Raw genomic sequence first — 24,474 nt, forward strand, 5'->3', positions numbered from 1 at the left:
CCAGGCCGACTGGCTCAGTAGGAGCCTAGTCGACCAGGCAGAATGGTCCATTCCTCCGTCTCTATTCAGGGACCTTTCCCTCAGATTCAGAACACTGGAGCTGAATCTCTTCTCCACTCCTCAAAACGCCCAGGTCACTAGATTCTTCACCAGCTTTCCTTGCCAGGGAGCGGAGGGGACCAATGCTCTTCAGTGCAGGTGGCCCAAAGGTCTCCTCTACTCCTTTCCCCCACTTCCCATCATTCCGGCAGTAATTCAGAAGATGTTGGAGGAATGAGCAGAGCTCCTCCTCCTGGCACCCTATTGGCCAAGGAGGCCCTGGTTTGCGGACCTGGTCAACCTATTGGTGGCTTCTCCTTGGAGGATCCCAGCCCATCTAATCTCCCTTCATCAGGGGGTTCTGCTCCACCCAGAGCCCCAGTGGCTCAAGTTGACCATTTGGCACTTGAGTGGCAGTGGCTAGAGGAAGCTGATCTTCCAAAAAGGGTCATCCTCACTATCCTGGCATCTCGCAAACCTTCTACAAGGCGCATCTATGATGCCACCTGGAAGGCTTTTTCCCGATGGTGCCTTAGGGAGGGTCTCTCTCCTTATGCAGGCAGGTTGTGGCCCTCTCCTCAGTTCTTTCATGGGGTTCGCTTCCTTCTTTATCCCATCACACTTCAGTCAGGAGGTTTTTGAAAGGGGCTTCCAACCTGCACCCTCCGGTGGTTCACAGGTATTCTTCCTGGGACCTTCATATGGTCCTTAATGCCCTTACAAAGCCCCCCTTTGAACCCCTTAGAACAGTGTCTCTCTGTTTCCTGACTCTGAAAGTAGTGTTCCTTGTTGCCATCACTTCTGCCAGGAGGGTTTCCGAGCTTGCTGCTCTTTCCATCAGACAGGACCTTTATTCCTTTCACAATGATAGGGTTGTTCTTCGTCTGGACCCCTCATTTATTCCGAAGGTTAACATCTGATTGACTCAGCTTTTGATCCTTCCAAGGTTGGCAAAATGAGGACCCAGATTGATATGCAAATAATGCTTATACTGTAAAACGCCCAGAGTGTTGTAAAGTGTGAAGGGGCAGGGTATAAATGTAAGTGTTATTACTATTGCCTTTCCATGATGAATGTCGCAAGAGCAGTGAGTTATGAGGAGGGTTATCAGGCTTGCCCATGAAGAGTTGAGTCACTACCAACCTTTAATTGGACTGTGGCAATAGGATCAAACAAGCTGGCAATGGGACAGCTTCCTGACAAGATTACAGCTTTATGTATTAAAACAGACATGGAATGGATAAGGAATCCATTTCATGTTAAATTGATACCTGGATAATGGCTAGTACCAACTGTTGCATAGATTGTTTATATTTTTAGAGATAACAGTTATCTGGTTAGGAAAAAAAAACTTTATTTTACCAGTAGTATTGGTCTTTGGACATAGCTTAGTGATAAAACACAAAGTTCACATGCAGAAAGTCTAACTCCCAGTATAGAATACTTTCAAGTCAAAGTGCTAACTTCATGAGCACATTGTGAAAACGTCTTAGTAACAAAGAGAACATGAAACAGTTTTGTATTCCAAATAAGTTTCATTAATGTTGTCTTCATCTTTATAAGTAATGGGAGACTCATATTTGTTCAAAGGAAATTATTTCTGGGCAGCACATGTTTTAATAGGAATGTACACAACAAAGATTTCCCTTCCTACAAGTATTGTGTCCAGTATCTTTTTTTGCTCTAATGAAACTTTCAAGTGAAAATAGGATAATTTTTATATATTGTCCCTCAAATATCAAGAGCAAGAGCAGTGTAAATTATATACAAAACCACAAGTGTTAAAAAATCAGTGTATATCCATCTCTATATCACCTCTTCCCCCAAGAAATTATTTTATTTATATTCATGTTTCTAAACAATTAACTTCAGCCAGCTGTCACTTAGTTTAGACTTCATAACATCATAGTTAATTTTTGTTCAGTCTTTATTTTACTATATACGTGACAGTTATTAAAATGTATTTCTAGAATACTGCTTTTTTGCAAAGCAAATATGCAAAATGGAACTAATTATACACAGTAAGAAAGACACAAAGAAATTATCTTCATTGTTTTCAAATTGACATAACATTAGGTTACTATGAAATTAAAACACCACGGTCAGCTGAGGAGCCAGAAATGCTACTGCTCTTTAAGTAGCGTTTCTTTTTGTTTTCCAAACTTTAATATTCTGTGGAATTGATTTCAAAAGCTAGAATCTATTGTAGTGAAAACAGTCATTGATTTTCAATAAGTAATAATTAAAATGAAGAATTGCTTTCACTAAGTGTTTGCTACCCTTGTGGTCAAGAACATGGAAAATGTGCTACATCCAACAGTAGGAGTACAGATGTAAAAATTATAGCATCCCTCAGTAGAATGGACTACCCCTATAGAGCTCTTCCAAAATCTGTTATGTTCTAGAATACATTTTGAGGCATTAGGGAACAGCAGACTAGACAAATATAGTGGCTAAGGTGTTGAGGTAAAAGTAGGGAGACCCAGATTAAAATACACTGTCTGCTATGGAAGCTTACTAGGTTAATTTGGACTAGTAAATTACTCTCAGTTCCACCTACCTCAGAGGGTATGGGGGAATGGGGGTAAATTAAAGAAGGCAGCACTATGTATGTCCTGAGCTCCTAAAGAAAAGATAAGATATAAATCTAACAAATATTAATCTGCTAACGCTGCAAGACAGTGACTGTACTTTGGAGTCCTTGGTACTCTCTGAGTTTGATTGTTTGCTTGCAGATGTTATTACTCAATTAGGCAACATCATTAGTACTAATGAAAGTGAGGTTTGCTCCCTGTTTATATACTATGGTTTGTCCTGCCACTATTGATGGAAGTTGATTTTTTTTAATCCTCAAAAGGTTCTTGTTTAGACTAGAGTATTGCTTCCTGCTTAATTATTTGTCTGGATTTTATACCAGGAATAAGATTTTTTGCCTCTGAAGTCTGTTGCTGGCAAGGCTGTTTTCTGGTCTTTTTGTTTCCTTCTAAGCACCTAGCATTTGAGGGATAATGTCATTAAGGAGACACTGGAAAACACAAAGATAAAGATATAAAAGACAATTAAGGGAAATGGCAAAAAGGTTGCAGATTTGATAAGATATTAAGAGAACTGCATAAGAAGAAAACCAAAGCAGTGGGAACCCAGGAAAATGAAAGATTCTTTCTTTAGAATGGTTGGGATAACCTTTAAGTAGTGTAGATCGAATGGAATTACAAAAGCAGGGAGGATTGAATATTTAAAAGTCTTAACTGAAATTGAGAAACTTGTACAAAGCTCAACATTTGTTGAGCTTATTTCTAAGTTATTGAAATAGATTTGGAAACCAAGCAAATTATAGACTTTTATCATTAAATGAATGCAGAAATTAAATGGTACAATAACAGAAATACCAACAGAAAATAAATATTAAATCTACTATGAATATTACACTTAGAGAAAGCCAGTATAAAAAGTTTTACCACTGGTATATTACCCCATTGCTGACTATTAAGATAGATATAGGTAGTCCTTGACATATAACCATCCATTCAGTGACCAAAGTTATAACAGCCCTGCAAAAAAGGTGCTGTATGATCGATTCTCACACTTTGCATCACAGCACACACACCCATGGTGGGCATGGTCATGTGATCAAAATTCAAGCCCTTGTCAACTGGCGTGAATTTACAATGGTTGCAGTGTTTCATTTGCAATCTTCTCAGTCACTTTCCAACAAGTAAAGTCAATAGGAGAAGCTGGGTACGCTTAGCAACCACATTATTCACTTAATTGTGGCAAAAAAGATAGTAAAATCAGGTACTATGCACTTAAATGCATTGCTTTGCCTAGCAACAAAAATTCCAGTTCCAGTTTTGGTCATAAATCAAAGACTACCTACTGTACCTGTAACTCATTTTCTAAAAACTGCTGGAATGCAATATTCAGGCTGTATCATTTTTTCATATTTGCTGGCAATGCTATAAACTCCAACAAATTAGATGTCTGCTAAGTGTTGACAACAAGTTAATGACACTTAATCAAAAAAGACTATCAGAAAATTCCTTAGGTATCTTTAAATATCCTAACCCCAGGGGTGGGATACTACCGGTTCTGCCCAGCTCTATAGAACCAGTAACTCTGAAGAGTAGCAGACACAGAACGGGTTCTGTGTCTGCTGCTGTTTGGTCCACCTGCTGCCCACCTGTGCTATTACCTGTCCTTTATTTCCTGCTTTATTAACCAAAGCTGGGACAAGTAACGGGAGCTCACTCCATTATGCGGTGCTAGGGATTCAAATCACCAAACTGCTGACCTTTCTGATTGACAAGCTCAACATCTTAGCCACTGAGCACCAACAAGTTGATGTTGACTCTTCTTATATCTTTGTTATTTGGGAAAACAATATGTAAGACTTTACTTATGCAGCTTGAACAATTTGTTAATATTCCACAGAGACTATTTTATTATAGTAATAAGTATTTAATATATATTTAAGTGAACATAGTGAACAATAATATGACAGACACATATAGGAGAAATTATGTAAATGTTAACACCTTGATATTTGAAAGCTACCATGTACCACAGGAAAGTTTTAATTATTGAGATAAAACAGAAATGGCCCAAGTTTTAGGGACTTTTCTAGACAAGCACAAATCTTGTAGCATCCATTGAATGAAGGAATTATTTTAGGGAGGTCTTACAGAGAGTTAAGAGTATAAAAAAAGATTTACAAAATTAATTGTATCTTTAACTTAACAATAACCAACTTCTTGCAAGTAAAATATTATATTATTATTGGTGTTTATTGTTAAATATAAGCTGATTGTGCAGATGATTAATAATATTAAAGTCCGCTAATGTATACAAGCTAACATGATACTAGAGTAGAAATTATGCAGAAGCATTGGTACACTTGAATGTCATAATTTCCCATGTGGTAAAGCATGATATTCAGGGCTGTTAAACATATTTTCAACAATGCATTTAAACTGGAGTAAACCTCAAACTCCATTAATAAAGCATTATATAGCAAAGAGCCATTCAATAAGATGTAAAATTGTAGAATCCTAAGAAGGTTTAAATGTGAAAGTGGCAAGTTAAAAAAAGCTATTAAAAGAGAATTGTATTAGATATACATTTTAAGAACATGCCCTCCTATTGGGCTTAGTGGGGAATTTGAAGGTTAAATATGCTGTGGCATGTTGTCTATTTCAGCTTTATCTTTTTTCTATCTTGGGATGCAGTTGATGTAACTAGTTTTAGTACTGCATTTTTAAATGGGGTGGTAATGTATACATCTGTAACAATAATGGTATGACTAACTAGTATTCCTTAATCCAAGAAAGGTGTGTTGAACATAGAAGTTGGTTTTGCCTGAAGATTATGTAAATGCAGGATGAAGAACAATGCTTGTTTTCTATTTGCAGTTTTCAGTATGCAAATAGGTTTTCATGTTTTACTGAATTAAATTTACCTTAGTAAACTATTGAAAAAGTAATTGCATCTGATTTGGTTGAAATATTTTAATGATTTATACTTCACAGTCTTTTCTTCAAATCTATTTACATTGGATCATACTTGATTTTCTGTCCATATAAATGGATTTAAAGGACTACTTTTGAGAAGAGCATGAAAGGCACATCAACAAGCCCTAACAGAATTATTATTACATTTGTACAATGTATTTCTTCAGGTCTTAATAGGGATTTTAACTTTTCCTTCTTTAGACAACTGAATAAAGATACGCTGCATTTAGATCAGAATTGGAGAAGAATGCCTTGGATTGATACCCTCACTAGGCCTGTTTTAAGATGTTATCTGACATGGGTGTTCACATGACTCTGAAGCACTCTTGCTTGCTTTTGATCCCAGTGATGCACACTTCTACAATTGTATAATGCAATGATTTTTAGTCGTGCTAATAAGAGTTTTATAAATGAATGTAAAGTATTGTGTGATATCTTACTTTCATTTGATACTGTTTAATATACCAGAAATCAACATTTTTGTTGGTTTATTATCACATGTAATTATATTTTTCTAATAACCACTGAAATCAAAACAAGTGGGACTCTGCCAAATTTCTCAGAAAAGAGTATTCCAATGTTCTGTTACTATCAAGAAGATCCGGTCTTCTGTGTATATCTCTTTCAGTTCTAATCATAAAGCTTGGCCATGTTCTCACAGATGAAGGGAGTGTATAAAGGGACATTGGTCTTGGCCCACTTCCATCTTTAAAACGAATAAATGAGTTTTGTAATGGATAAATAACTGATTCAGCTGAAACACAATGTGCTCTGATTATTGAAAGCACTGTCAAGGTTTCTGATGGTTCCATTTTGTTCATTTGTTCCAGAACTATCTTTAAAAGCAATCCCAAGTAAAGAACTCTACAGCAGCCTATTTTGTGCATGAATAGAACAGGAGTAGAGACTAGGTCTGATTTTGTAGTAAGACTGCAATGCACAGAGTGATAAAGCTGCTTTTAGTAGCTATGACTGCTTGTGTATCAAGTATGATGTTAGATCCAGGAGGTTCTTTCACTATTAGTTTGATCACCGAAATAAGTGAAATCCCTTTCAAAACGAACTGCAGTCAAATTGACAAACAGAATTTTGTCTGAAGGAAAGTGGGGTTTGGGAGGCAAATGCTTTAGGATGCTATTTTCCAAGGATGTACATAATAGTATTGGACTGCCCAAAACTGTTTCATTTCTCAAGGGCCATTATAAAATAAGCATTAATGCATGAACTCATATATTTCAATATTTTACAAAGTAAATATGTGTATTTATTTTCACCAAGCTATTGAAACCTCTCCAAAATATTATTTTTGCCTTTTCAGAAATAACATAGATTACATGTTTAAATATTTCAATATAAATGATTATAGAGATGTTTTATAATGTAACTGAGCCTTTTAAAAAATCAATTCCTTTGAAGGAACTGATATTCAAGGTTGTTAAAAATGTCATTATTATGGCATTCAGTGAACAAAATTTACATTATAGGCACCTGTTTGAATTGTTATTTCAAATGGTTTCATATCTGCCTGAAACATCAGTATTTTTGCAGGTCTGAAAGAAAAGCTATTTAGAGTTGATGCATAAATCTGTATTAACTTTCTCTACTAGGAATATTCTTAAATGCTTGCACATGTATAATTAAACAGTAATAGAATTGTTAGTGACAGTTTAGTTGTTCCTAGGTAAACCTTGATAGTAGCCAACTGCATAGCAAAATAGTTGAGACAGATAGTTGAAATTAACTTAGTCAAGAATATAATTTTGGGGGGAATAATACTAAGATTAATTTCATTCAAGGAATAGGGTTAGGCAGGGGTGGGATTCAACAGGTGTTATTACCGGTTCGGTGATTATGTTTTGCATGCACATGTAATACACCTAAAGCTGTGCTGCTCGGACAGCTGATAAGTGGTGCGTGCAAGTGCGCAGTATTTGAAAAACCACTTTTTTCCTGCTTTTTCAACCTCAGCTGTGCCGTGCAACCTCAGCTGTGCCGTACCATAATTACATGTGATAATAAACCAACAAAAAAGTTGATTTCTGGTATATTAAACAGTATCAAATGAAAGTAAGATATCACACAATACTTTACATTCATTTATAAAACTCTTATTAGCATGACTAGAAATCATTGCATTATACAGTTGTAGAAGTGTGCCTCACTTGGATCAAAAGCTTCTGCCAACCTAGCAGTTGGAAAGCATGTAAAAATGCAAACAGAAAAAATAGGACCACTTTGGTGGGAAGGTAACAGCATTCCATGCTTCTTTGGCGTTTAGTCATGCCAGCCACATGACCACAGAGACGTCTTCAGACAGCGCTGGCTCTTCAGCTTTGTAAGGGAGAAGAGCACGCCCCGCAAAGCTGGAAACGACTAGCACATATGTGCGAGGGAAACCTTTACCTAATTTAAAACTAGTTCTGGCAATTCAAAAGGTTAATAGAAAATGGATTAAATCCTCTCAACTTTCTCTTAGTAGATGGAGAGAGAATGATCAATTTTCAAAAGGAGATCTGCTAAATGAATCTTACAAAATGCCTATGATTTCTACCATAGTTATGAAAGGATGCTGTTTCAATGTGAGGATAAATGAATAGCTCTCTTTCCAAAGCTTATAGCACTACATTAAACAAACATTGGCTAGAGATTTTGATTATTGTGCTATTGTGAGACACTTTCTTTTGTGCAGGACTCTGGAACTGTGTCTTTTCCTATAATCCTAATTGTTGATATGCTTCCAAAAAATAATGCCCTTGCTTTGATCAAGCTTCTTCATCTATACTTGTCTATACTATTTCTTCTCTCATCATTGTTAGGCTCCTTCCTCCTAGTCAGGCTGATCCTCATCACTACATATCTGGAGTTGTTGAGAACTCTGGATTCCAGGATTTGGATCTGTAAGACTTCTTTTCCTTCATGTCTATTTTATTTTATTTATTTTTCACATTTCTGAACTATTTTTTTTTTTATTTAGACAATTTATATAGCTGTCCATCTTGTAGGACCACAGAGCCATTTGTGTGGACACGCAAGCCCCAGCCAAAGTTACCTGCACTGCGCACGTGTGTGCCTCCCAACTGATTTTCGGCCCAATTGAGGCCGTTTTTGCCCTCCAGGAGGCTCAAGGAAACCTCTGCAGCCTCAGGAGGCTGAAAAACAGGCCTTCTGGAAATACCAGAAGTGCCCGTTTTCAGCCTCCAGAGGGCCTCTACAGCCCAGGGGAGGTCATTTTCGCCCTCCTGGAGGCTCGAAGAAAGCCTTTGGAGCTTCGGAAGGCCGAAAAATGGGCCTTTCGGAATGCTGGAAGTTCCAAAATGGGCCCACTTTCAGCTTTCAGCCTCCCCCAGGCTCCAGAGGACCTCTGGAGGCTGAAACCAGGCACTTCCGTTATTTCTGGAAGGCCCATTTTTTCAGCCTCCCAAGGTGCAGAAGCTTCCCTCAAGCCTCCAGGAAGGCGAAAACGGCCTCAAAGAGGCCAAAAATCAGCTGGGAGATGCGTGCATGCACAGTGCAGGTAAGGGGAAGGGGTGGGGGTGTTGCCTGTGCATGCGCAGGGGGAGGGGCACATTGTATTGTGGGTGCTGGCGCGCGTGTGCATGCTTTCAACACATCACAAGAAAAAGATTCACCATCACTGTTGTAGGGTATAACTCTGGGTAGGTAACAACAGTGATAAAAGCACAAACAATAAAACCAATTCAAAAAGGAAAGAAGCAAAAACTATCAAGCAAAACCAGGGACCCAATCCATAGCTATACCCATTGCCCAAGTTCCAATCTTATTGTCCCAGAGCCTGGGGAAAAAGCAAGGAAAAAGCGTCACCAATTTTTAGAAGGCAAAAAGGATGGGGAGCCTGCTGAATCTCAAAGGTGTTCCACAAGGCAAAAGCTGCTATGGAATATAATTACCGCTGCCTTTATTTCTGTCTTGAGGTACATTTGACATAAGTAATTTCAAAACTCCATTTTTGTATGTTGCAATAACATTCACCTATAACTGCCATGCTGTAATAATAAATCTATCTCACAGTCTTATGGTCAGGAAATAGTATATATTTAAGTTTTTGTTACCTAAAGTGTCTGTAGATACAATATAAAAAAAGTCTATTATGATTGCATTATTAAAGAAACTCATATTTTACCTTCAAAATAGTTTCAAAATCAGATGGCCAGAACAAGCTATTGAAGAAATAAAATAGGTCTGACTGCTGATTTAAGTCTCCTTAATTAAGTGTGTATGTTCTGGAGCCTATATAGGAAAAGATAAAGTTCTTCTAAGGAGCAGCTAATAAGTACAGGAACAGTATCTACATTGCATCTAAAGCATCAAGGAATGTAATGGCTCATGAGGTTAGAAGGCTGATGAATTGGCAGCCTTGCATTCCAGACAGGTTGCCACTGCAGAGCAGGGTGAGCTCCCATCACATGCTCCAGCTCCCCCTTCCCAACCCAGCAGTTCAAAAGCAGGCAGGTGACCGCAAGTAGATAAATGGATACCACTTTGGTGGGCAACTTCACAAAAGGAGCCCCCAAATGGGTGTCGCCTGCTGGTGATCTCACCAACAAATCTTTTCACCACAGAAGCACTTTGGTGTTTCCAACACAGAAGTATTAGTATCCAAAGCACCCTTGTCCACCCTTGTTCAGATACTAAATATTGTTTTTTTGTAAAATTGTGTATTATAATGTCTTAATTCTTAGCAAAGAAATTCATACTAATGACCAGATCATGAGAATAGTTAGTTTTCTAAACTTGAGTGTACTGATATTTTCATTTTTCTTTCAAATGTGATATCTATATCCAGTTACCCACCAATCACTACAAAAGTGATTTTATTTTGAATTCTGCTCCTCTAAACTAAAACTGGCTATTATTTAGTTTATACTTCAGTCATCCCATAGTATATGAAACTGATTCACACTGAATTAGCCTCTTAAATCATTTTCTTTAGAATGTTTGGAATCTTCTAAATCCAAGGCATGTACTCTTTACTGAGCACTCAAACTTTCCCACTGCATGTACCTTGGCAAAAGTTCCTGCAACAAATATTGGCATCAACATATGAATTAATGTTCAACTATTTCCTAATTCTTCTACAACTCAAATTAAATCGTATGTGTGTTTTTTAAAGAAAAGAAATAATGGCGGTAATGGCAGTGGCTAAATTGCCATGATAGTAACATAGTTGCATACCTCTGTCAATAATGAAACTGAACTAGTCCAATGTCAGCATTGAGCATGTAAGAATAAAATCAAAATTAGAAAGTATTTGTTACTAGAAATGTTTTTGTCATCCAGTACAAATTAAGTCTCCAAAATGAAACACAGCAATTATATACATCAATTGCTTATATATTGTAAATATGAAAAAAATCACCATGATTACAGTATACTTTATATCTGACACAAAACTAATCAATTCTATGAGCTTTCAAAGTAGATGTGTTCAAAGTAGGTAGTGTTCAATTATTCAGTTAAAGGGCTTATTGATGTCAATAGATGACTGCAGGAAATGAATCCTCTTAGTGGGTTAATGTAAAACAAAAAGCACTGGTCCATTCAGAAATTGAGAACCAGATGTTTTCACATTTTAGTGTTGTCTAAAGTGTTGTCTATCATTAAGAGCAAGTAAAAGATTCCTCATCACTTATATTCGTATGTATCTCTTCCTGGATAATTCTTTTTTTAAAAAAAAAAATTCTTGTAATAAAATGGGAACCCTTAATTATGACTAACTGAAAGGGAAGCAGGTTTATATAGCAAGTTTAATTAAAGTTAAATTAATAATTAACTTTACATGCTGTAATACAATAAATGTATTGTAGTGTTGAGTCCCAAAATACATAGTTTCACATTCCATGTCATTATTTTACTTTCTATATACAGTTTAATAAGCATAGCCTATTCTTAAATTATAGCTGTTAATCTGCAGCTATGTTTTGTAAACCTATGTCTTATATCTTATGCTGGTCAGTGATGAAAAACATGTGGATGGAATTTACAAAACAAAGATAAAGTCAGAAGTACTCCATTAATCAGTAATCCACCAATTAAAGAAGCATTTGGGAACTAAATGCTAAGCTGATATATTCCAAAATCATGCCTCTTTCTAGGTACATTTTTTAATTTAACCTCTCTCTTTCCCTCCACCCCCCCTCTTCTAAGAATACCTTGGAAGTTTATGTGGAACTCAAAGCTTTTACCTAACATTTGAGGTTAGGAGTAACCTAACTTCTCATGAGAGAAGCTGTGTAAGAATTCTATTTAGACTGCAACAATCCTGAACAGTGGAAAAAGAAAACAGAACATCCATACAGCATTTTTTTTAACAAAATGGATATCCACACAATATCAAAAACTGCTTGACCACTCAACCCAATATAGTACAAGCAACACAAGCTGTAAAAAAGATAACACTGTCATACATCAAAAACATCTGAGAAACCACCAACACTGTTATGACCACATAGAATCAGTGCAGCATCCAAACCAACTAAAGCCCTCCAAAATATGAGTAAACCAAAAGACCCAGCAGACCCAGAAGAAAAAAACAGGAGTTATCTACAACATTACAGTGTAAGGACTGCAACAGCTACTATGCAGGACAGACAGACAGAAGACTAGCAGAGCACAGCCATGAACACCAATTAACAGTCAAAAGATATGATGAAAACTTTTTAATTTCACAACATATGGACAGACTTAACCATAGTTTCAACTGGGAAATGGTGACCATCCTAGACCATGCCAAGTTAAAAACACTAGGAAACTCCTGGAAGCCTGGCACTTTGACAAACTGGCCATCACAGACACCTAGACATAAACAACATCTATATACCACATCTGTATACCATGCAAAAGGGACAATCAACAAACAAAAAGGGAACAAAAACACCTCCCCAACAGCAATCAATACCCAGATGAGAACAGATTAACATTAACATTAACATCAGAGCAACAATCAAGAAGTAAACAATACCCCAATCTAGGAACTGCCAAACAAGCTAACAGTAACAGCCCAAACAAAAAATCATCAAGACCACTCCCGCCAACACTGACAGGACAAGGCACTAAAATATAAATTGAGAGCAAACTCCACTCCTTATTAACACTGATAATTGATTATCACTGATTACCCAACACTAGTTTGGGTAATGAAATGTCTACCAGAAAACAACCAAACGCAGGGAGCACTAAGAACCCATCACTCAAAAGTTTTGTTGGAAAATCAAGTTCTGGTTGAGCCTGGTGCTTTGTTTTGCAGCATGCTAACTTCCCATTCATTTTCTAAGTTAAAATAATCTAGAAAGTAAAATTAGACAGGAAGGTTACTGAACACTAAAACTGGGTTGGTGGAATTTCTCTAGATTCCAGGAGTTACACTGGGGATTCAGAGCTTTCTTTTCCTTTCTTGATTAATATGCTTGTAATGGAAGGGTTTTTTTTAAAAAAAAAAAGTTCAGAAAGGAATGGAGAAGTACACGCATTTGTCTTCCTTCCCTTCTACCTCATTACCCTGTTGTGCTGGATTTCTTGAAACCTCCAATATTACAGCACACCAAGAAGATACATTGTATTCCTCAGTTACTAAAAGTAACACAGACTCCAAATTCTTCATTTAAACTACTTCTAGCTTTGAATTCATCCCACATCTCTCCTAATAGTCCATCTGGCTGTGCTATTAATGGAATCTAATCCATCCCCTCCCCCCATATTAGTCAGGATGACAGTCTGAACTGTCACCTTTAGGATATGAACACTTCCTTCCTACAGCTTTGAATATAAAAGCATCTTCTAACTTTTCTTCACTTCTAATTTCAGATACAGTATTTCTGCAAGAGCTGCCTGAGATGTGTTTAGTTTTCTTAAACTGACAACAATGTGCAAAATCTTTCACAAAGTCTGCAATTTCTTTTCTAATGTATAGTACTTGTAGATTTAGTTTTCTATTTTCTCTCTTGTGATCAGTAGTGTCTGGAGCTATTCCATATGTTGACAATTCCTGCCCTAAAATAGTGTCTGCTCTGATTTTGCAGAAGCAGCATATCTTTCATTCACATCCTGTTCCCCTTAATTCACCTTTAACCAATGCAGTACTATTCTAACTTGTCCCTTTTCTTATAAATTAGATTAGCAAAATCCATAATTCAAAGTGAATTATTCCCATATCCTTTGGCCTTACCATCTTCCTATTCATCCAGCTACCACTGAATTCATGCAACTCCTATCTCTGCAACCATAGAGCATTATGATTATCAAAAAAAAAAAAAAGAGGGGGGGGGGCTCTCCCAGCTTGGATAATACTTTGGCTCTTCTCCCTTCTTTGTAATTCGAATGCACTCAATATACATCAGTCATATCACTGAGTGAAGACACTTTCCCTCATCCTCACTCTTACCACTCCCAAAGTCTCATAAGAGACATTTCTCACCATAAATGTCCATGTTTAGCTCTGTAAAAGCTTTTAGGATAGAAATGGTTCTCTCTTTGTTCACTGTTGCCACTGAACCACCCCACTTTATTGTTTAAGTTTCTGTTCCAAAGTCTACCATCCCAGTCTCCTAAAAATGAACCTATCCCGGATGATCAGGTAATAATCCTCACTTCTCCTGCTACTTCAGCCAATTTGACAGGGGATGCGCTCCTTTTCCCATCCTCCTGTTAATTAACCCAGCAATTCTTCCTTCTCACCTCCCCCAAGCACTTATCAGCCAGATCCATCCTTATAATACATCTCCGTCTCAGGTTTCCACGAACTCCCCAACCCGATCATCTCACACTCCCGCTTCACCGAGTGGGCGCTCCCGGCTTTCTCTCGCACTACAACAGGCTTTCTAATCGTATCCATTGCCTACGCGGAAACAAGTCGCCTGGAGTTCAACCGGGTGCGACCAGAGAGGAAGCTCCCCACCCCCAAGTCGCCTAAACCAAACCAACCCAGCGGATCCACCAAGATTTCCAACCCGGTTCCCTTACCACCACCCACACACACACACGCCTCCTCCTCCTCCTCCTCTTCCTCACCCCACTCGAGGAAGTCGGAGACGAGCCTGTCCCTGCGAAGCGGCGAGTCGCGGCTGCACTCGGTGTAGAGCCCGACCAGGAGATCCAGCAGCCCCTCGACGCTCAGGACGTTTTCGTTGCGCCGGGGCCCATCCAAGAGCAGCTGCTCCAGCTTCTTCAGCCGCACCTTGGCCGACATGGTGGCGGCGGCGGCGGGTGAGGAGGAGAGCGAGCTGAGCGACTGGTCGGTCAAGGCAGGAGGGAGAGGCCGAGCGAGGCGGAGAGGGAAGGCGAGGAGGAGGAGGAGGAGGAGGAAAGAGCCGCCGCCTCAGGCTCCGGGCGGCGGCGGCCAAGGCATCCGCCTATCCAGGCGCTCCCTTCTCAACGCCTTCCGACGGGCCCTGGGCCCGGCAAGGCTAGGGGGGCTGCTTCGCCTCCACGCTACGCCCACATTTTGTGAGGCCTTTCCGAAGAGCAGCTCTTCCAGCAGCTCCGCTCCAGGCCCGGCTGGTCCATCGGTTGGTCCCTCCCCTTCGGACCCGCCCTCTCACTTCGCCTGGCAACGGCTGAGGAGGAGGAGGAGGAGGAGGAAGAAGAAGAAGATGAAGTCCCGGCTTTCAGTTGCGACGGTCGCCGCTGAGAAGGCGGTGCGGCAAAGTCATGCCGGTGGTCAAAGCTGCCCTCAGCCCCCTCCCTCTAGTCTAAAGCAAGGCCGCCTCTTCTCAACTCAGCCCCGCTTCTCGTCCGTCTCCGCCCCCACCCGCCCCCACCCCACCCTCTCCGGCGCTTGGGAGCAGGATGGCAGGCACTGGGCGAGGGCCCTGGAAAAGTGGCCCGAGAAGAAGCCGGAAGGACTTGGTCCTCGCTTCTTGCCGTAGTTCCTAAGGAAACGCTCCCGCTGGCTGTGAGCATCCGGGCAAGAGGAAACTCGGGGAGGAGGGGGAGGAGGAGGGAAGAGAGCCGCGACTGGAAGGCAGGGAAGAAACCCTTTTCGGCAGATTCGCGAGTTGCGCAACCTGGAAACCCTCGGGAAGCAAAACAAACCGGCCGCTTTTCTCGTCACGTATCCAAACCCTTTTGCCAAGTGGATTGAACCAAGCAAGGCACAGGAATTCCCGTCAGCATATTCATGGCTCCCACGCCCCAAATGCTTTAGATTTGCTATAACTTCCTACTCGTTCCCGGTAAGGGCATCCCGTTTATAAGGACGGGGTTAAATCCAGGCGATTTGAGTAAATTTAGCACGTATTCGTTTACATATTCGAGGGTCGGGGCGTTGTGCGAATACAGACCTGTTCTTTTATATAGCGGATAATAACACTGGGCTTCTCTATTTCCATATCCCACCCCCGTAGCTTTCTGTGATTCGGCAGCTGAATACGAGTGGCTGAGATTTTAACAAACTTATCAAATCTGCATAAAAATATATGCACGGCATTATTAAAATGTTCGGTTTCTGGTTTTAGTTGTTGTTGTCCAATTCTGATTTTTGCAGCCCAGATTCAGATTAACAGAGTTGAAAAGGACCTTGTAGGTCATCTAGCCCTTACAGCTCTGATTAAACTGGAGATTTCCAAGATACATTTTGGGGTACAGAATAACTGAGTTAGAAGGGATTTTGGAAATCTAGTCCAACCCACTTCTCAAGCAGGAGATCCTGACCTATACCATTTCAGACAAATGGCAGTCCAATCTCTTTTTAAAAGGCAAGCCATTCCACCAGTTAATCAATCGTTCTCACTGTCAGGAAATGTTTCCTTAACTCCAGGTTGCTTCTCTTCTTGATTAGTTTCCATCCATTGTTTCTTGTCCTGCCTTCTGGTGCTTTGGAAAATTGGTTGAACCCACCCACCCCCCAACATTAGAACACTGCTCTCATGTCGCCCCTAGTCCTTTTTTTTTTACTAGACTAGACATACCCAATTCCTGCAACCATTCTTCATATAAACCTCCAGCTCTTGAATCAATAGCAATACCTCTGAGATTTATATACCACATCATAGTACTTTACAGCCTTCTCTAAGCCGTTTACAATATTAGCATATTGCCCACAACAACCTGTGTTTTCATTTTACCTAAGGATGGAAGGCTGAGTCATCCTTGAGCTGCTCAGAATCGAACTCCTGAAATGAGCAGTGAGTTAGCCTGCAGTGTTGCATTCTGATCAGTGCGCCGTCACGGTTCACTTTTGGTGCTCTTCTCTGCACTCTTTTCCAGAGTCTCTATATCTTTTTTTATATTGTAGTGACTAAAGCTGGATGCAACATTAAAAGTGTTGTCTTACCAAAGCAGTATAAAACAAACACTTCATGTGGTCTTAATTCTATAACTCTGTTAATGCAGTGTAGGATTGCATTGGCTTTTTTTTTTGGAACCTGCAGCAGCGTGCAAGCTAGTGGTTGTACACTAGGTTCTCCAAGATCCCTCTTGCAAGTACTGCTATTGAGCCAAGTTTCACCTAATCTGTACCTGTACATTTGGGTTTTTTTCTTGCCTAAATGTAAAACCTTACTTTTCTCTCACTGAATTTCTTTTTGTTAGATAGGGTCCAGTGTTCAAGACTGTCGAGGTCTCTCTGGATCTTGAGCCTATCTTCTGGTCTTCCTTAGTCACACAGCTGTACGAAGCTGGACTTACTCTTTTACTTCCAATTCCCTCTTCCAGAATGTTTTTATGACATCTTCAACTAGACTACTCTGATGAGATTTCCTCATGGTCTCTCATCTAAATAATAACCAGGTCTTACTCTTTAAGATTTCAAAATTAGCCAAGTGGGGGTGATAGAGCCATTTAGTTGGGTCCAACTTGTGGATATCTTGAGATAAATTCTGTGTTTTCTGAAGGGTTGCTATGATAGGCTTCAAGGTGGGTTTGATTTAAATCAAGTCAATTTAAAACATAATTTTAAAAGAGCAAGTCCTCTTCTGACCTGCTGTTGACTCACCAACAGTCCCAATATTGCAGAATATTTGTACCACTGTAGTTTGATATCACTAACTGTTCTTGTAGCTTTTTAAAATGAAGTTTCAAACTTCTGAATTCCTGTCAGTGAAATATATGTACATATTACCTTCAATCTCTTTCTACTAGGTGCTACACTTTACATGTATTAAGGTTATCATGGTCTGTTGAATTAAGCTTTAATTAGATGTTTCCCATATTAAGCAATATTCACATATGTTCATATATGACAATAACTGGATTCATAACAAACTCAGGCAAACTCATAATCAGCCCCAAATAGCATACTTCCGATGTTACATGTCAGTTATTTCAGCTGGGATTATATAACCAATTGTGCTTTAGTCAACAAATTACAGATAGCACAACTATGACTAGAACAATGTGCAGACCATCTAGCCTCAAGAACAAGGTGTTTGCATAATTCAAAATAGTGTCACATTTTCAGGTCGCTTTTCAGGATCATGCATACATAATTTCTGATGCAAAGTTTCGAATGCTAGTCAGCTCATGGAAATCTCTTAACTATTTGTTTCAGCTGCTTGTCTGGGAATAAAGAAATCAGGGATCTTCACACATACAATGGCTGCCTGCGTTCAGCCTTGTGAATCATAGACTATGCAGGCTTGGATTGGGGTGGTGCTGATAACTGAGGTGAATGCTAAAAATAAAAATGACTTGGCTATGAAGGGAAAAATATGTCCCAACAGTTCCTTTTTCCTGCCTGATTTTTCTGTGGAAAAATACAAACATGATTTCCTTATCTATCTTGTGAAATTATTCTAAAACTGCTTTTGCTAAACCTTATGTAAACGAAGTAATTTTTGCTGTGTCCACCAGCACCCTCCTGAAATATTCCTCAAAGTGCACATGTTTAACAATAAATTTTTGAAAAGGATTTCTAAACTAAGGTCTTTAGTTTAGGTAAACTAGTCTGGGTCTTTTGTTCTTGGCTGTTCTCCAAGAAATTTGGTAGATAATACAAGAGTGATATCCTGTGTTAGATGGCAACAGGAAGCTGTTTCAGGAAAGTCCACCCACAAAGATCATGGGTTTTAGACTAATCAGTTAAAGAAACCAGTGGGAAAATTGAGAAACACCAGTCCTCACATTGTAGAAACAACTCAGCTTACACCAGCTTTCATACACCAGCTTTTTCCAACTTGGTGCCCTTGAGATATTTTGGGAATGCAATCACAAATTTTCAGGCAGCATGACCATTATTGCCTGTGATAATTGATAAAAGGGAGGCATCTGATTGGAATAGCTACTCAGGAATGATAATGTAGTAGCCCTATTTCCCTTTTCCCTTAGTTGCCTCCCAACAGACAAGTAAATATTCCCGGCAGAGGAAATTTCTCCTACTCAGTCCCTCCATTCCTGGTGGTGCCCTGGCTTCTCGTGTTCAGCATCATTGAAGATAAAGCTGAATTTTATAGGTATTGTCTTTCCTACCTCCCTTGGGTCCTCTGTTGTTTTTTCATAAATTTGGCACTACAGTCTTGGGGAAAAGAGCCAAGTGGTTAAACAAACTGCAAAAATATGTCAGACTATTCTAAATGCAACACTTTTGCAGCATGCATTATATGTGCTCCCATAAGCTGACCTACAAGCCTCTTCCTTCCTCTGCTCTTCTTTAAAGGTGAAACTAAGGTAATGGAATTCTTTGAAATGTAAGTAGCATTCTTCTCACACACGCCCTGCCCACACAACAACAATCCAACATCCATGAATGTAAAATGTTATATTTGCAGATATCTTAGAAAGAAGTGTGCACCTTGAATGTTTGTGTTCTTGAAAATACTCACCTTGAGGTACATAATGTGCCCATTCAGTAGCCCTCAGCCAAAGTATTCCAATTACCTGTGAGGTACCTGATTAAATCACACTGTATAATCCTTTGTTCCATTCTCCAATTTTCATTGCAACAAAGTAAGCTTAGATGGGTTTTTAATAGTGATAAGCTTGAATCAGGAAAGGTTGTACTATATTGAAAAAAATGCATTTTTCCCTTCTAAGTGGTGGAGAGGGGGGGGGGTGGACATTGTACTTTGGCCAAAGACAAAAACAACAAAACAGCAGGGGACACTGTGTGAAAACCAGTATTGCTTGTTCAATTGGCTGCCTGTTGAGAACTGGCATAGGACCATCCATTGTTATGAAGGCCACTTAAAACACATTATGGATTTAAAGGAAATACTCAGAAATGTAGCAGCAAGATATGTCTGTTTTTTATGCGTTTATTCACAGTTATGTAATAGTAAATGGATAATATTGGCTTTCTTCCTCCACATCGGAAAAGATTGAGTACAATTTGAACATTTCCATTCATCCAAGCCTGCTGCGCTTCTCTATTTAATTGCTTTTATGTTCTACTTTTCATCCAGGTATTCAAAGCAGCTTATGTGGTTGTCTTCCCAGCTTTTTGATCCTCACAATAACCTTGAGAAGTATATTAGATTAGCGAATGGTGACTACAAGTTGCCTAATAAATATATAAACATATTGGTGCTTTCAGTTTTGGTCTTCCTGGTTCTCAAGCGGTATCTACAGAGATGTTATGGCTATACCACTAACAGAATTGACACATGTTCCAAAATATTCTGCTATTGATGTTTTCTCCCCAGAGACTTTTTTTTCTGCTTTTCTGTTGCTTTTCTGCTGGATCTTTTGTACTTCTCTGGGATACATATAGAATAGAATAGAACACAATAGAACACAATAGAACACAATAGAATCTAGAAGGAAGGTGACTGTTTTATATATATGAGCAGGGACTACTAACAGAATTTTGAAACTGACCTAAAGTAAATAAAAAACAAAATGAAATTGACAAGATTGCATTCTTTAGTAAGATTTTAAGTACTGAACTTTACTAGAGAATGGAAGGTAGTCTGAAAACGATGGAAAGATCCCTACTTGCACTAAGGGATTGCATGATGATTTCTTTATTATTATTTTTTTAGAAACCCCTAAATGTGTTAAAGGAGTTACATACATTTCAAACATTAAAATTTGCACAGTTCAAACCTATTGAAATTTCCACAGAGACATGTGCAAATAGCATATGCAGTTGATGATAGCTAGGGCCTGCAACTGAATCATGAATTTGACTGTCAAAAATTGTGTCTATTGCTGCAGTTATGAGACATGAATTTTGCACCGCCACTCTGTATCCAACAGACTCTATATGGCACTTTTTCATGTACCTACTAAGTACATTGTGTTTTCACAACAGTAGTGGACCACTCCTAATACGATGAGACAAGGTAAGTGGGATGTTTCATCTTTGAAATGTGAATTACATACAGATATAAATCATGGTTTATAAGTTACACACCAAGCTAGCAATCAAACAAGCTGCGTGATCAGGGGTGGGATTCTACCAGTTCGCACCTATTTGCTAGAACTGGTTGGTAACATTCTAAGCAGTTTGGAGAACCGTTTGTTAGAAGAAATTACTGGCCTAATCCTGTAAGGAAGGCAGGAAAGAAACATTCTGCTGTTGCTTACAGAAACTGCCTGTCTGTTAACCCTTATTACATTCTTGGCAGGACTAGACTTCCTGTCTCAGGAAAGTCTCTGGAGTTATTTTTCCCTCCTTTGCTGGTACTTTGCTTGTGTGGAGTGACCATTTAAAGTTACAAAGGCACTGAAAAAAGTGACTTATGACCGTTTTTCACACTTACGACTGTTGCAGCATCCCCACAGTCACGAAAGGCCAGGCGAGGAGATGCGTGCCTCAATGTGAGTGATATTGAGTTGGCCACACCCAGCCAATAACATGACCACCAAGCCATGTCCACCCAGTCACATGACCACCAAGCCACGCCTACCACGTAAGCCACACCCACAGAACTGGTTGTTAAAAATTTTGAATTCCACCCCTGTGCGTGATGGTACAGCACAATGAGGGAATCCCTCACTGATTTCTTATCATTTATTTTTATTTTGTTTTTCTTAAAAAATAATGGAATTAAGATGTGCTGTGAAATACAAATATACTAGTAAAAATCACAAGAATGATCATAACACAATGTTATAGTTCCCTCTATAAGAAATTAAGCTTTAATTTGTTCGTTTTACCAGTATTGTGGGATAACAAACATGGGGATAACAAATGCAATTTTTAAAAAACCTCTCAGAATTGAGGAATGAAAATAGATATTTCCAAATATTTTATAACCGTGCTCCCCAATCTTTCCAGTTCCACCAACTGGCAGCAGAGAGGACGAGTGGATGATTTCACATGCACAACAGAGGTGGTATTCAGCAGGTTCTGACCAGTTCTGGAGAACCAGTAGTGGAAATTTTGAGCAAATAGTACCTCTGACTGGAGATTTTACAGTATCCTTCCCCTGCCATGCCCACCATGCCACATCCACAGAACCGGTAGTAAAAGAAAAAAATGAATCCCACTGTACACAACCTAGTCCTGTGAATGCACAAATGGAACTTTGAGCGCTTACCTACTGCATCCTCTTTGCGGATGACATAAAACTATTCAACACCACTGACAATGCTACTATCCTTCAAAGCAACCTTGATTATGTGTCTGAATGGTCGAACATCTAGCAACTCCAAATGTCAACCAACAATGCTCTGACCTACACATTGGTAAAAAAAATCAGTACACCAAATACAAACTAGGTGGATATGACCTCATTGATGATCCTCACTCTGTCAAGGACCTTGGAGTTCTCATATCAAATGATCTAAGTGAGAGCTCACTGTAACAGCATTGCCAAAAAGGCATTAAGAGTTGTAAAGCTAAACTTACAAAGCTTCTCCTCCGGAAGTATTGAATTGCTAACTAGAGCATACAAAACTTTTGCCAGACCAATACTCAAATACAGCTCATCACTCTGGAATCTGCACTGCATATCAGACATTAATACAATCGAGCAAGTCCAGAAGTATTTCACGAGAAGAGTACTACACTCCTCTGCTCACAACAGAATACCCTATATCACCAGGCTTGAGATTTTGGGCTTGGACAACCTTGAACTACGCTGCTTACAGTTAGACTGAAGAGTAGCACACAAAATTATCTGTACAATGTCCTACCAGTCAATGACTACTTCAGCTTCAACCACAACAATACAAGAGCGCACAACAGATACAGGGGTGGGATTCAAATTTTTAACAACCAATTCTCTGGGCATGGCTTAGGTGGTGGGCATGGCTTCGTAGTCATGTGACTGAATGGACATGGCTTGGTGGTCATGTTATTGGCTGGGTGTGGCCAACTCAATATCACTCACATTGAGGCACGCATCTTCTCGCCTGGCCTCTCATGACTGTGCAACAGTCGTAAGTGTGAAAAATGATCATAAGTCACTTTTTTCAGTGCCATTGTAACTTTGAATGGTCACTCCACACAAGCAAAGTACCAGCAAAGGAGGGGAAAAAAACTCCAGAGAAGTTCCCGAGACAGGAAGTCTAGTCCTGCCAAGAATGTAACAAGGGTTAATGGAGAGGCGGTTTCTGTAAGCAACACCAGAATGTTTCCTTTCTGCCTTCCTTACAGGATTAGGCCAGTAATTTCTTCTAACAACCGGTTCTCCGAACTGCTTAGAATGTTAACAACCGGTTCTAATGAACAGGTGCGAACTGGTAGAATCCCACCCCTGAACAGATACAAACTCAATGTAACCGCTTCAAGCTTGATTGCAGAAAGTACGACTTCAGCATCAGAGTGGTCAATGCCTGGAATGCACTATCTTACTCTGTTATTACATCCTCTAACCCCCACTCCTTTAACCACAAACTCACCACTATTGACCTCACCCCATTCCTAAGAGGTCTGTAAGGGGCATGCATAACTGCACCATCGTGCCTACCATCCCTGTCCTATTGTCCCCATTTATTCGTACCTATTTCCTGTATTCTTACTCATGTTTATACTTATATCTGTTATCTTGTAAGTGATTGACAAATCAAATAAATCAATAAAAAATAAATAAGGTTGTCCCAAAGGTGCTTTTAAAAGAGGCAGCAGGACTTTCTGGTTTTTCTTTGAAGACATTTTGCTTCTCATCCAAGAAGCTTCTTCTGCTCTCCCCATCCTCCAGTCAGAGCTGAAGAAGCTTCTTGGATGAGAAGTGAAACATCTTCAAAGAAAAACTAGAAAGTCCAGTTGCCTCTTGAAAAAGCACCTTTGGGACTTTTTCAAAACATCAACTTTAACCTAAACATTGTAGAAGAGGGATGTCAGAAGCCCTGCAATTGTTGAAAATAAGTGTGCATGTATGCATCTTTGATACAGACATACACCTATGCCATGGTGGGATTCAACATTTTTTACTACCAGTTCTGTGGGCATGGCTTGGTGGGCATGGCAGGGGGAGGATACTGTAAAATCTCCAGTCAGAGGTGGTATTTGCCGCTTCTCCAGACTACTCAAAATTTCCACTACCGGTTCTCCAGAACTGGTCAGAACCTGCTGAATACCACCTCTGACCTATTCACATTTTAATTATTATACAGTAATATTTAGTGCATCTCCATCAGTGTCACCAAAAATACCCAACAAATCATATTGAAACAATAAAATATTAAAAATAATTAAGTTAGATTAAGGACAATCCATGTTCCTTAAAATAATGTTGTTGTTTTTTTACAAAAGATAGAAAGACACATTAATTCCCACAATAGAAAGATAGTTGAAAGATGATGGAGTTAGTGGAGCTGGCAAAAAAATTTCTGTTTTAGTTAAGGAAAAGAACTTAACCAGCTTTCTTTCTATTTCGAATCTACTTCCGGAGTTATCTTTCATTTTAGATTATGATGATTAGAATGATTTTGTAATTATAGAAACAGCCTGAAATCTTTTGAAATTTAAAGCAAAGGGTTGGTGATGTATTTTTTTTGTTTTTGATACACTGAAGGAAATTGGAAGTCTTTATCTTTTTTCTTCTCTTTGCAGTTTTCCCTTCCCCCCTATATTTCTAACTTTTGTTTT

General features: G+C 39.2%; 1 protein-coding gene and 1 long non-coding RNA gene across 4 annotated transcripts in view; one reads left to right on the plus strand and one right to left on the minus strand.

Moving 5' to 3' along the window:
- CDC42BPB (CDC42 binding protein kinase beta) overlaps positions 1-15,380 on the minus strand; it is a 98,119-nt gene extending 82,739 nt beyond the window's left edge. For all 3 annotated transcript variants that reach the window (XM_087922220.1, XM_026698544.2, XM_087922221.1), the window contains exon 1: positions 14,571-15,380. In XM_087922220.1, the coding sequence (XP_087778346.1) occupies positions 14,571-14,748 (178 nt within the window). In that variant the 5' untranslated portion in view covers positions 14,749-15,380. The remainder of the gene's footprint in view (positions 1-14,570) is intronic.
- A 70-nt stretch (positions 15,381-15,450) lies between these two features.
- On the plus strand, positions 15,451-18,420 carry LOC148128272 (uncharacterized). Its single transcript, XR_015741176.1, has 2 exons — positions 15,451-15,733; positions 18,049-18,420. It is a non-coding gene; the product is annotated as an uncharacterized LOC148128272 (long non-coding RNA).
- Positions 18,421-24,474: the final 6,054 nt, after the last annotated feature.

The sequence above is a fragment of the Pseudonaja textilis genome, chromosome 1, assembly GCF_049901715.1.
Source record: "Pseudonaja textilis isolate UNSWEBS1 chromosome 1, rPseTex1.2, whole genome shotgun sequence".
Classification (NCBI taxonomy): Eukaryota; Metazoa; Chordata; class Lepidosauria; order Squamata; family Elapidae; genus Pseudonaja; species Pseudonaja textilis.